Source organism: Aristolochia californica, unplaced genomic scaffold (assembly GCF_029961685.1).
Source record: "Aristolochia californica isolate CCGP_79_NKW_82.1479 unplaced genomic scaffold, dmAriCali1.0.hap1 SCAF_7, whole genome shotgun sequence".
Classification (NCBI taxonomy): domain Eukaryota; kingdom Viridiplantae; phylum Streptophyta; class Magnoliopsida; order Piperales; family Aristolochiaceae; genus Aristolochia; species Aristolochia californica.
The window spans coordinates 38,159,803-38,171,939 of NW_027182268.1; the positions used below are offsets into that span (position 1 = coordinate 38,159,803).

Here is a 12,137-nt window from a genome sequence, read left to right on the forward strand (position 1 = left end):
TTTTTGTTAAACCTATAGTTGAAAGATTTTTTATTCTTTTTCGTTTTTACCTATCTGGAAGACGTGACACCGTCGTCTAATTTCTTACCAGTTATCGCCCAATTCGCATGATCAGAATTAATTACCTGGCGCAAGAAAATACCGGGGGGGACGGGTGGGGAATCAGGGATCCGTGAGGTTGCCGGGAAAATCTCATAAGCGCGAACCGTTGACTCTTTGGACTCCATTATTAGTTGTGATGCGGGAGGTGGAAGGAGGAATGCGAATTGATCAAGATAGATCAGAGCAGAAATCAGGGTTTTACTAGTCAACCAAGACGGCCAATTGGTTTTTAAAAAAATATATAAAGTAATAATATAATATTACAATTACCACTCACAATCTTCCCATGTATTTTTCTCGTCAGCCAAGTATTTATTCAGGACGAAACAGCCCCAGGACTCGTTCACCGTCTCGGGTGCAAGTTTCGAGATCGCTCTTGAATATCTCCCAGGAACCCTTGCCTAAATCGGCAGGAGTGGAAACGGATCTTCGTTTTTGAAAGTCCGCTAACCTCACGGTCCAAACTCTTATCTTCTTCTGTGTGGGGAAATGGAGAATCGTCGTGTGCTTGTCCATTAAGGGAGGTGGCGATGCATCACCGAGAATTGGGAACTGATCAGACTTGGCAGCTCCAAGAACGACTTGGGTTCGTTCTTCTGTAAAGCGCGGGAGGAATCAGAAGTAAACCCTTTGGAGAGTTCTTAGAAGTCCCATTCAAGGGTTTCCCGGAAGTTCAGTTCTCCATAGTATGCTGAGATTTCCTCTCCCTGGCTTCACTTTAGTTTCTTTTCAGTCGTCTATTTTCTTTTTTTCCTTAAACCTCTGATCCATTGATTTTGCGTTTTGCCAGCTTCAAGATGGAGAGTATAGAGAAAGTCTGGGATTCTGGGCGTAGAGCGAGCAGAAATCTTAGCCGGAGTATCAGTAGAAACATGAGGGAGAGCAATTGGGGTATGGAAGAAGTTTTTGTGCGGTCATCGCGGTCGCGGCGTAGTGGCAGGGGCGTGGATGATGACGAAGAGGCTCTTCGGTGGGCCGCCTTGGAGAAATTACCAACATATGATCGGTTGAGAACCAGTATATTGAAATCTTACGTCGAGACCGAGACCTCCAAGGATCAATTAATCCATAAGGAAGTAGATGTGCGGAAGCTTAATGTTGACGAGCGACAGGAGTTCATCGAGAGGATGTTCAGAGTTGCAGAAGAAGATAATGAGAAATTTCTAAGAAAATTTAGGGAAAGGATTGACAAGTAAGTTAAAGAAATTTGTTATATAAAATTTCCTCTCCTTTCTATGGCTTCTTTATCCTAATTTGGGCAAGTAATTATCTGTTTCCGTGATCTGTTTTCGAAGCTGTTGTACTATTTTGCTTTGTTATGACGGTCTGTTCTCCATTTTTCAAGTACAACGGTGATTGCTTTGTTTTACTGGATCGTCCTTGTTCTTTCGGTATTTCTTAAAATCTGAACGAATTAGAATGGAGTTTCTGTCGAATTGAGAATTTCTTTGTCCATGAAGGTTTTTTTATCCTAAAATTTTGCTGCAACTGCATCTAAACTGGGAATATTTATTACTACGATTGGAAAAAAAAATGAAATATTCCATCTTTCTTTCTTCTACTCCAAAAAATTCCTCCTGATTAGATTTCAATACTCTCAGGAACTATTTTCTTTCTACACATTTACTCCCATCATCTATTAAAAAAATGTATGAGTACAGTAATCACGGGTGTTTGCATCAAAGTCGATGTCATAAATAAATGAGGAAGATGGAGAGAAGTCTTTCTTTGAAAGTTGAATGATTTCAAGTTTTGACTGAATTGTCCGAAGGCGGCGACTCAGTTGAGAGGTGTGGAAGTCGATCCTAGTTATAAGGACCGAGTTGACTGCTTACTTTTTGTTGCAGGGTCGGTATCCAACTTCCGACGGTAGAGGTTCGTTTTGAGCACCTTACCATAGAAGCGAACTGCTATGTTGGAACAAGAGCTCTTCCTACGCTCCTCAATACAGCGAGAAATCTCGCAGAATCAGCTCTAACTCTGTTTGGGATTCGTCTAGCGAGGAGGACGAAGCTCACCATTCTCAAAAACATCTCTGGGATTATAAAACCTTCAAGGTGCGCTCATGAGTACACTATCGAAAGACAATTCCCTTGAGAATTTATTTATCTAATGTAATGAAACCCGCAAAAAAGAAGCTGCTTTATCGATTAGCACTGACTGCATTAAGAGGCAAGGAACTCACATGGTACCTGGGAGAAAATTTTGCCTGGGTATTTCATCCTTAATGCCTGGGTGCTAGTAATAGTAATAGATACTATCGCATTTTTTTTTTTTTTCGTCGAATATAAATGAAATTTACCGAACCTTATCGCCTCTTTTAAATTTGATCACAGAATGACACTCTTACTGGGGCCTCCGGGATCGGGAAAGACGACTCTGTTACTGGCACTGGCTGGGAAGCTGGATCCGAGCTTGAAGGTTGGTAACCCATTGTTTAAGATTAGTACAATCAGATGCTTTCTTAGTTTTTACTTTTGGGAAGAAAGCCGACTCAAAATCCGGTTTAGAGTCGACCGAGTCGTAACGACTCGGTCCACGAACAAAAGTTTGCTGACGATTGCCAAAGGCTAAAAAAACTCGGTATGGGTCGAAGAAAATGACTATACACGTTGGCAGTAATTAATATTTGAGACAAAGGAAATGACTCAGCGAGCAGAAATAAGTACCTAAGGGATGGTCACGCGTCACGGGTGGTAGCTTCTATTTGAGCGGCCCAAGGAATGGCTCATGCATTAAAGACGATGAAAGCGGTGTACAGGGGGTCCCACAGATGGTTGGGATCCGGAAAGTGGGAATTGACCTTTTACGTTTTTTTTTTTTTTGCAATTGAACTGAGTGACACAACGATTTGATAGATGGTACTCTATCCACTCAGATACCATGTCTTTGAAATAGGACAGACTTTTGGTTGAGAGGACTATCATGTGGCTGCGTGGGCTATAGGACCTTGTCGGTTGTGTGAGGAAACCCCGATAATTTAGGCTGCTATTTAGAACCTGGAGCCTGGATTGTGAGAGCAATCGCCAATGTAGTCTGTCTGAGATTCTATTCTGCTGTATCTTTTACCTGTAATAAAATGGGTCTATGCAACAGTAAAAATAGGTATAGTACGAAAAAATGAAGGAGAGAGTTCCTGACTATCAGATTCCGCGAAATTAAATAAGAACATGAAAAATTTCAAATTCGTAGACTTTGTATGAATTGCTGCCAAATCCATCACTGGGTTCGGCAGATGTGACAGCAAATGAAATGACTAAGAAAGAAGGAAATCCCTTCTTCCTGGCCTCCGGCATTTACTGAGCGATAGCGGTTGTTGACGACGAAAGTGAGAATTGGGAGATTCTAATCTCTAAAATAGAGAAATATCTGAAACATTTCTGTTCACTCCTTGCTTTGAGGTGTTTTTTTCGAAGGCCGAATTTTATTGATTGAATCATGGACGTCTGCTTGACAGGTACAAGGAGAAATAACGTACAACGGCCATCGGTTGAACGAGTTTGTTCCTCAAAAGACTGCCGCGTACATTAGCCAAAACGATGTCCATATTGGTGAGATGACCGTTAAAGAAACATTTGACTTCTCCGCCAGGTGTCAAGGAGTTGGATCAAGATATGGTAATTTTTTTTAATTCTTGCTAAATTCATTTATCTGATTTTTTTTTCAGTTCTTAATTATGAGATTATGTTAAATAACTGGGAATATATCTTTCTTCACATGTAGAGCTTCTCACTGAGCTGGCAAGAAGAGAAAAGGACGCGGGAATATTCCCGGAGGCAGAGGTTGATCTGTTTATGAAGGTAGTGAAATTAGATCATTCTTTTTTTTTCTTTCTTTGTTCTCTTTTTATAAGCAGGTGTCGGCAATGTTGGTCTTTAATGCTACTTTCTGATTTGTTAAATGTTTTCAGGCTACTGCTATGGAAGGAGTCGAAAGCAGTCTCCAGACGGATTACACACTCAGAGTAAGCTTCCCATAGTCTTGCATTTCTCAAGCTTATTAACTAACGTATCATGCTTTTAGAAATAGACTTGCCGTTCTCAAAGAAAAATAAAAATAAAGTTTCTTTGACGGTGAAAGACTTAAACTTAAGAGCGCATTCCGAGTGCCTTGCAGATTTTGAAGCTTCCGGTGATTTTCCTACTGTCGTATTGTGGTTGCTTTTGCTTTTCTGACGCATCTCTTTTCCTTTTTCCTGTCCGTGAAAGGCTTTTTGATGCTTTCTGGTTAGCTTCGGAATTTTAAATATACTATCTCGTTTTTTGTCGAAAAACAAAAAGCTCATGCTCAAAATAGTGTTACATGCTTGGACAAAGTTACGATATGATTGTCATAAATGAAAAAAGATTCTTGACTTGCTGTTCTGGTCAAGAGTAATGTTTCTGGCTAGCCCAAGTGGTCAAGTCAGGCCAGTACCTGTCGTCTCAATGGCATCTCGAATGATGAGATTTAGCTCCCTAGATTAATTACACTTTCTACCAGAAAAATGGAAATAATGGAAAAACACAACAGCTTTTTCGTAGTAGTTTCTGTAAATTGGCCCGGACGAAATATTGAAATTTTTTTACGGGTAGCTGCTACCAAGTGGACCCCTACAGTGAACTACCTGTATCATTGATACTTATCCTATTGGATCGTAGCTGTGCGCAATTATAAGTGTGAAGGACGTGGCTGGTGACTAATAATGTCTGAAATAGTTCTTTCTTTTTACCGGTGGAAATCAATACTAGCTACTGAATTGTCCAGTTTCCTCTCAATAACAATTTTGTACTTATTTCTGGATGCAAGGTGAATGAGATATTTTTGCTTCTGGCTTGGATGTGTCTACGGAAAAGATAACGACACATCTAACGGTTAAGCTGATGATCAGTGTTGTATGAATTACGCAGATACTTGGGCTTGACATCTGCAAAGATACGATTGTTGGTAACGACATGATGAGAGGGATTTCAGGAGGCCAGAAGAAGCGAGTCACCACAGGTTGGTCTTGCTGGCGTGGTGCCTGACAAAATAAATTTTATATTTGTTTTCATTTGAAATGTCAGTAATTTTAACTGCAACTTTAGTTGAGGACTTATGCTCCGAGAGGAAGACACAAATTACCTGTATCATCATTCTAACAGACTAAAAGATGGGTGAAAATTGCAGGGGAGATGATAGTGGGTCCTACCAAGACCCTTTTCATGGACGAGATATCAACAGGTCTGGATAGCTCTACAACGTTTCAGATAGTGAAATGTCTCCAACAGATTGTGCACCTGACTGAGGCCACCATTTTCATGTCTCTGCTTCAACCTGCCCCTGAAACATTTGAGCTTTTTGACGACATTGTCCTCCTCTCTGAAGGTGAGATAGTCTACCAGGGACCAAGGGAGCACGTGATTGAGTTCTTTGAGAGCTGTGGATTCGTATGCCCAGAGAGGAAAGGCACTGCTGATTTCTTGCAAGAGGTACAAGCTCTCTTACTCCATACATATTTACTTGTCTTCATGTCATGTGTGCTAGTGTCAATGGAGATTTTTAGTGATGCTGAGCGTGGACAAATAGGTAAATATGTACCCAAATATCTTGGCTGAACTCTTGGTGGAAGTAACGATTGGTCCATGAGAGTACAGATTTCCAAAATGATATTCTGCTTGCTAGTGCTTGCTAGGGACATTGTGAAGGGTCAGAATTCTAACAATGGGGTTGGTTGCTTTTATTCAGGTTACTTCAAGAAAGGATCAAGAGCAGTACTGGGCAGATAAGAGCAAGCCTTACCAATACATTCCAGTTTCCGAGTTCGCAGCTCGTTTCAAGAGGTTCCATGTGGGTATGCATTTGGAGAATGAACTCTCTGTTCCCTATGACAAGAGCAAGAGTCACAAAGCTGCTCTTGTGTTCAGCAAGCATGCAGTCCCAACGATGGACCTTCTCAGGGCCACCTTTTCTAAAGAGTGGCTTCTCATCAAGAGAAATTCCTTTGTTTACGTCTTTAAGACTGTACAGGTTATTGTCTCAATGTTACTAAAACTATCTTCAATATTTTGCTATTCTCATGCTGTGTCATTCATCTTTCTTCTTTGGTTTAGCTAGTGCCCATTTAATATAACACCATTGTGTATGTGTTTACTGTGGTGACCAGTTTTTCTAATCTGCTCTGTCATTATGCTTGACCAGATGATCTTAGCAGCTGCAGTTGCCTCCACTGTGTTCCTACGAACACGGTTACATACAAGGAGTGAAGGAGATGGAGCCCTTTATGTTGGGATACTTCTGTTCGCAATGATCTTGAACATGTTCAATGGCTTTGCAGAGCTTTCTTTCACTATCACGAGGCTTCCTGTCTTTTACAAGCAAAGAGATCTTCTCTTTTATCCTGCTTGGGCGTTCACTCTCCCAAACTTTATCCTAAAGATTCCAATTTCACTACTAGAGGCATTAGTTTGGGTCGGGGTCACATACTACACTGTAGGATTTACCCCTGAAGCTAGCAGGTAGTTAATTTTGACTACCTGATCCTTGTATTTGTTTGCATTTATCTTCTTCACTTATATTTGACAAAAACATGTACTTCATTTCTATTTCAGGTTCTTCAAGCATTTGTTGATTATCATCTTGATACAACAAATGGCTGCTGGACTCTTTAGGCTTATTGCAGGAGTGTGCAGAACCATGATTATTGCCAACACTGGGGGTGCTCTCACTCTTTTGATTGTCTTCATGCTTGGGGGCTTCATACTACCTCGAGGTTTCCTACTTAATCCTTTTCAATATCACAATATAATTGGCTCAATCAGCTCATTACAGAGGATATTTTACATATCAAGCTGTGCATTTTGATCTCAGGGGAAATTCCCAATTGGTGGATTTGGGGTTACTGGGCTTCACCCCTCTCATATGCATATAATGCACTTGCGGTAAATGAGATGTTAGCTCCAAGATGGATGAATAAAGTGGTAGGAAACTGTCTGCTCCCTGCACTTTTATCCATTAAGTGCTGAAACATGCTTTTTGTGTAGTCTATGAATTAACATGTAATTGGGGCCACCATTCCAAGGTGGTTGAATAAACTGGTAGGCTACTGTGTTTGGTCCCTGCTCTTTTATCTCTTAAAGTAATGACATGTGCCTTTTTGTATAGACTATTAATTACCATGTAATTTGGCCCTCTGTGGTGCTACTTCTGGATCCTCAATAATGGGAGATAACTAACTAGAGCTCCACTAAATTTGTAGGCATCTGATGGTGTTACTAAGTTAGGTGTTCAAGTGTTGAAGAACTTCAATGTCTTCACGCATGACTACTGGTTTTGGATTGGAACTGCTGCCCTTTGTGGGTTCATTGTCCTCTTTAATGTCCTCTTCACTCTGGCACTCATGTTTCTTAACCGTAAGTAAAGCACCTTCTCTCTCTCTCTCTCTCTCTCTCTCTCTTAGTTTATAACAATAAATCAAGATTTTAATGTGTCTTTTTCTTTGTCTAACAGCTTTGGGAAAACCACAAGCTGTTATATCTGAAGAAGTGGCAAACCAGTTGGAAGGAAACTCGGATCAATCAAAGAATCAGGCAAGATCTGGAAAATCACGATCGAGCCAAAGCTCCTCTTCACGGTCTTTATCGGCGAAGGACAGAAACGTTGACCGTAAGAAACTTCTCCTACTGCTCCATTATCATTTGTTTTTTCTTTTTTAAATTTCTCACTTGTCATTTTGATGTGTGTGTGTCTCATTGCTGCTTCATCCTTACTAGTTGGCCAGTGAATTGGTGCTTCTCATCAATTTAAAATTTGATATTTAAGGTGACGTGAAACAATTTCCTGGAGATGCTAACCTTAACTTTGCTTATTTTAGGTGAAATGGCTATCCGTCGATTGAGCGGCCGATCCAATGGCAATCTTAGTCGCAATGAATCAGGACTTGAGACAGCAGCAGGAGTTGCCCCCAAGAGAGGAATGGTTCTTCCATTCATTCCGCTAGCTATGTCCTTCGATGAAGTGAATTATTATGTTGACATGCCCCCGGTATTTTTATTATTCTAACTGTTATCTTTTTCAGTTATTATCGAATTGAACAATCTATCCATAGGTTTCTGATGGTCTCTTCTTGGTGTTGTAGGAAATGAAAGAGCAAGGAGTCACTGAGGAAAGGCTTCAATTGCTAAAGGGAATCACAGGAGCTTTCCGACCTGGTGTACTTACTGCATTAATGGGGGTTAGTGGTGCTGGAAAAACAACCCTTATGGATGTCCTAGCAGGTAGAAAGACAGGGGGTTATATTGAAGGAGATATTAGAATCTCAGGCTTCCCCAAAGTCCAAGAAACCTTTGCAAGAATCTCGGGGTACTGTGAACAGACTGATATCCATTCTCCCCAGCTCACAGTGAGGGAATCTGTGACCTATTCTGCCTTTCTGCGTCTTCCCAAGGAAGTCAACAATGAAGAAAAAATGGTATATAAAAGTTCTTCTTTCATCTTCTTTTTTTGTTTTTGTTTTTATGGGGTGGGGGAGAGGGAGGGGGAGGGGCATGTGTGGGTTTTATGATAAGCATTTCTATATATTCTTGTTTTATTTTCAGATCTTTGTTGATGAGGTGATGGAGTTAGTGGAGCTTGAGAACCTGAAAGATGCAATAGTAGGGCTCCCTGGGGTTACTGGGCTATCAACTGAACAAAGGAAGAGGTTAACAATTGCTGTGGAATTGGTTGCTAATCCTTCAATTATCTTTATGGATGAACCAACATCGGGTCTAGATGCAAGGGCAGCTGCCATTGTCATGAGAACTGTGCGGAACACTGTGGACACTGGAAGGACAGTTGTATGCACGATACACCAACCCAGTATCGACATCTTTGAAGCTTTTGATGAGGTATTAACATTGCAATCAGCTAATTATATATGTGGTTTTGTTATTTATGTTCCAAGCGGTAATATGTTTGCCAGTATTCAAGTTAACCAATTATTTGTTTATGATTTGAAACTATTTATTGCATTTTTACTGAATAATTTGTTTTCTGCTCTAGCTGCTTTTGATGAAGAGAGGAGGGCAGGTTATATACTCCGGACCTTTGGGCAGGAACTCTCACAAAGTTATTGAATATTTTGAGGTATGATACTCTTTTTCTATTTTCATCATTAATTTGTTTTGCTGATGGTACAGATGGTACTTATTGCATGAGCACTTGATTCAGACTGTAACTTACATGAATATGTTACTCCAGTCCATTCCAGGTGTCCCTAAAATCAAAGAAATGTATAATCCAGCAACGTGGATGCTTGAAGTTAGTTCAATTGCTGCTGAAGTTAGACTAGGAATGGATTTTGCTGAGTACTACCTTTCTTCACCTTTATACCAGTAAGTATAGTACTAGTGCTGGTACACTATCACCTTATTGCCATCTTCCAACTAAAATTGCTGAAAACTTTTTTGACAACTGCCTTCTGACAAATATGGTCTACCGAAACAAACTAAGCTTGTTACCTGAAGTGAAATATGTTCCTTATAAAATTTGGCTTCTGAAATATTCCTCTTTTTAACCTATTTTATTGGCTAGAGTAAAAAACCAGAAATCAAAGAATCAACCATTTCTTAACTTTTGTTTCTTTGGATTTTTTCTGGAATAAAACTGACATTTTACCTTCTCTAACTCTTCAGGCGGAATAAAGCTTTGGTTAAAGAGCTGAGCACTCCTCCTCCTGGGGCGAAAGATCTTTATTTTCCTACACAATACTCTCAGCCTATGTTTGGCCAGTTCAAATCCTGCATTTGGAAGCAATGGTTGACTTATTGGAGAAGCCCTGACTACAATCTTGTTAGATACTTCTTCACCTTAGTTGCTGCCCTGATGCTTGGTACCATCTTCTGGAAGGTTGGTGAGAAAATGTAAGGCTTTTTCCTATCCCAATTGTTTGTTTAAAAAAGCAGCTGCTTGAGCATCTTCTTAAGGCTTAACATATCTTAATGTTTGTTGTAATCCATGTTCTTATGATCTTGTGTAGGGAAAATGCAAATGACTTGACCATCATTATTGGTGCTATGTATTCTTCTGTTCTGTTTGTGGGTATTAACAACTGCTCCACCGTGCAACCAGTTGTTGCAGTTGAAAGAACAGTATTTTATCGAGAAAGAGCAGCTGGGATGTACTCTGCCTTGCCTTATGCCCTTGCTCAGGTAAGATGCATTCCCTAGCATGTCGAGGCAACTGAAAGTGGAGAAGGATTTTCATCTAAAACTTGGTTCTATTTTCAGAATGCAATTAGTTTTATTGGATTACTGTGAAATCATGTGGCTAAAAGAAAGCATAGTAGGATTGAACTGTTTTAGCGTTGCATTGTGACAAAACGTTGTTTATGCAGGTGTTAATGGAGATACCATATGTGCTCATTCAGACCATGTACTATACGGTAGTGGTGTATGCAATGGTTAGCTTTACCTGGACTGCGCCAAAGTTCTTTTGGTTCTTCTTTATTACGTTCTTCACATTCCTCTATTTTACCTACTACGGAATGATGACTGTTTCCATCACACCAAATCACCAAATTGCTGCCATCTTTGCTGCGGCTTTCTATTCATTGTTCAACCTCTTCTCTGGCTTTTTCATCCCCAGACCGGTAAGTTTACCCAGCTATTTTTGCTAAACAAAGTTATAGGAGTAAATAAATGATGAATACTTGGAGAACATTTGTAGAATACTGATACATTTTGAACTTCGAATTGCAGAAAATTCCCAAATGGTGGGTTTGGTACTACTGGATTTGTCCTGTTGCTTGGACAGTCTACGGGCTGATCGTTTCTCAATATAGTGATGTGGAGGCATTTATCAAGGTGCCGGGTGAGAGAGACCAGCAAATCAAGCTTTATGTGGAAGACCACTATGGGTACCGTAGTGATTTCATGGGTCCAGTTGCAGCAGTTTTGATGGCTTTCACTGTGTTCTTCGCCTTCGTGTATGCTTACTGTATCAGGGTACTAAATTTCCAAAGCAGATAAGCGAGCAGGGCATCTTATCGCAAAGCCACTTTTTGTTAAATTTTTTTTGTAAATAGTTGTATTTGATCAAGCTGTTCGAATGATGGTAGTAGACTAGAAAAGTGGAGCATATTTTCCTGAAAGTAAGATTTATGGGTAGCTGGGTGGGTTGGCAATGTGTAATTTTTTTGACTAAATGTTAAAGAGATGGCTTTTTAATATTTTCCAAGTTCAAAATTTGAGTAACAGTCTGAAAATACGTGAAATTTAGTATCAGTAGGCGGCCTCTTTTGGCTTTCCAGCAGCTGATAAAACACAGAGATAGCGGACTCCTGTACGAGACCTGCTAGCTTTGCCCGTTAAAAGCCATAGGCAAGCCTTCTGCCGGATGGTGAGTGAGGTCCGTTTGTCGAAGGCATTGGTGCAATCAATTAATATCCAAACGAAGTCTATGAGATATCATCATATTCTCTACCAACTTATTATGATGGTAATTACTCTTCATAACCAACTTATTATGATGGTAATTACTCCTCATCACAGCTCTTCTACTATCATTATTTTATTTTTATTAGACCCAAATAGAAGTATGACATTTTTTCCCAATTATGACGAAATGATAGATTCCTCTTTTCAAAATTTATGATCTCAAAATAACAGTACTCATTGCCTGGATTGTGTTTATACCATCAAGGATGCACACAAGAATAGAAGGAGATGGGAGCCTTTATATGGGGATAATTATGTTTGCCACGGTCGTAAATATGTTCAATGGATTTACAGAACTCTCTTTCACTATCGCAAGGTTTCCCATATTTTACAAGAAAAGGGATCTTCTCTTTTATCCAGCATAGGCTTTCACTCTCCCTAACTTTCTACTGAAGATTCCAATTTCGGTTATAGAATCATCAGTTTGGGTGTTAGCGACTTATTTCACCGAAGGATTCGCCCCTGAAAGTAGCAAATGACAGATTTTATTACCTTTTACTTCTGATTCTTTACGTTCTTGACATGCCTTGAACATTACAGATTCAATTTTTTGTTACAGATTCTTCAAGCAATTCGTAGTAATCTTTTTTGGTGCAACAA

General features: G+C 39.9%; 1 protein-coding gene across 1 annotated transcript; it reads left to right on the forward strand.

The window, feature by feature from the left end:
* The first annotated feature begins 470 nt into the window (after positions 1–470).
* Positions 471–11,267, forward strand: LOC137936735 (ABC transporter G family member 42-like). Its single transcript, XM_068781594.1, has 24 exons — positions 471–788; positions 893–1,294; positions 1,950–2,159; positions 2,439–2,523; positions 3,560–3,719; positions 3,826–3,902; positions 4,013–4,066; positions 4,992–5,082; positions 5,251–5,552; positions 5,809–6,090; positions 6,262–6,578; positions 6,672–6,832; positions 6,931–7,040; positions 7,319–7,472; positions 7,570–7,725; positions 7,934–8,103; positions 8,198–8,530; positions 8,658–8,948; positions 9,103–9,186; positions 9,301–9,434; positions 9,735–9,962; positions 10,079–10,250; positions 10,436–10,690; positions 10,800–11,267. The coding sequence occupies exons 2-24, from the start codon at positions 900–902 to the stop codon at positions 11,067–11,069; spliced, it is 4,491 nt and encodes a 1,496-aa protein (XP_068637695.1). The 5' UTR covers positions 471–788; positions 893–899; the 3' UTR covers positions 11,070–11,267.
* The last annotated feature ends 870 nt before the right edge of the window (positions 11,268–12,137 follow it).

Bases quoted from the DNA above. Each gene is read 5' to 3' on its own strand.
- LOC137936735 (XM_068781594.1), top strand. From the start codon at position 900: ATGGAGAGTATAGAGAAAGTCTGGGATTCTGGGCGTAGAGCGAGCAGA. The intron at 2,160-2,438 runs GTGCGCTCATGA...ATTTGATCACAG, and splicing joins GGGATTATAAAACCTTCAAG to AATGACACTCTTACTGGGGC. The intron at 5,553-5,808 runs GTACAAGCTCTC...GCTTTTATTCAG, and splicing joins CTGCTGATTTCTTGCAAGAG to GTTACTTCAAGAAAGGATCA.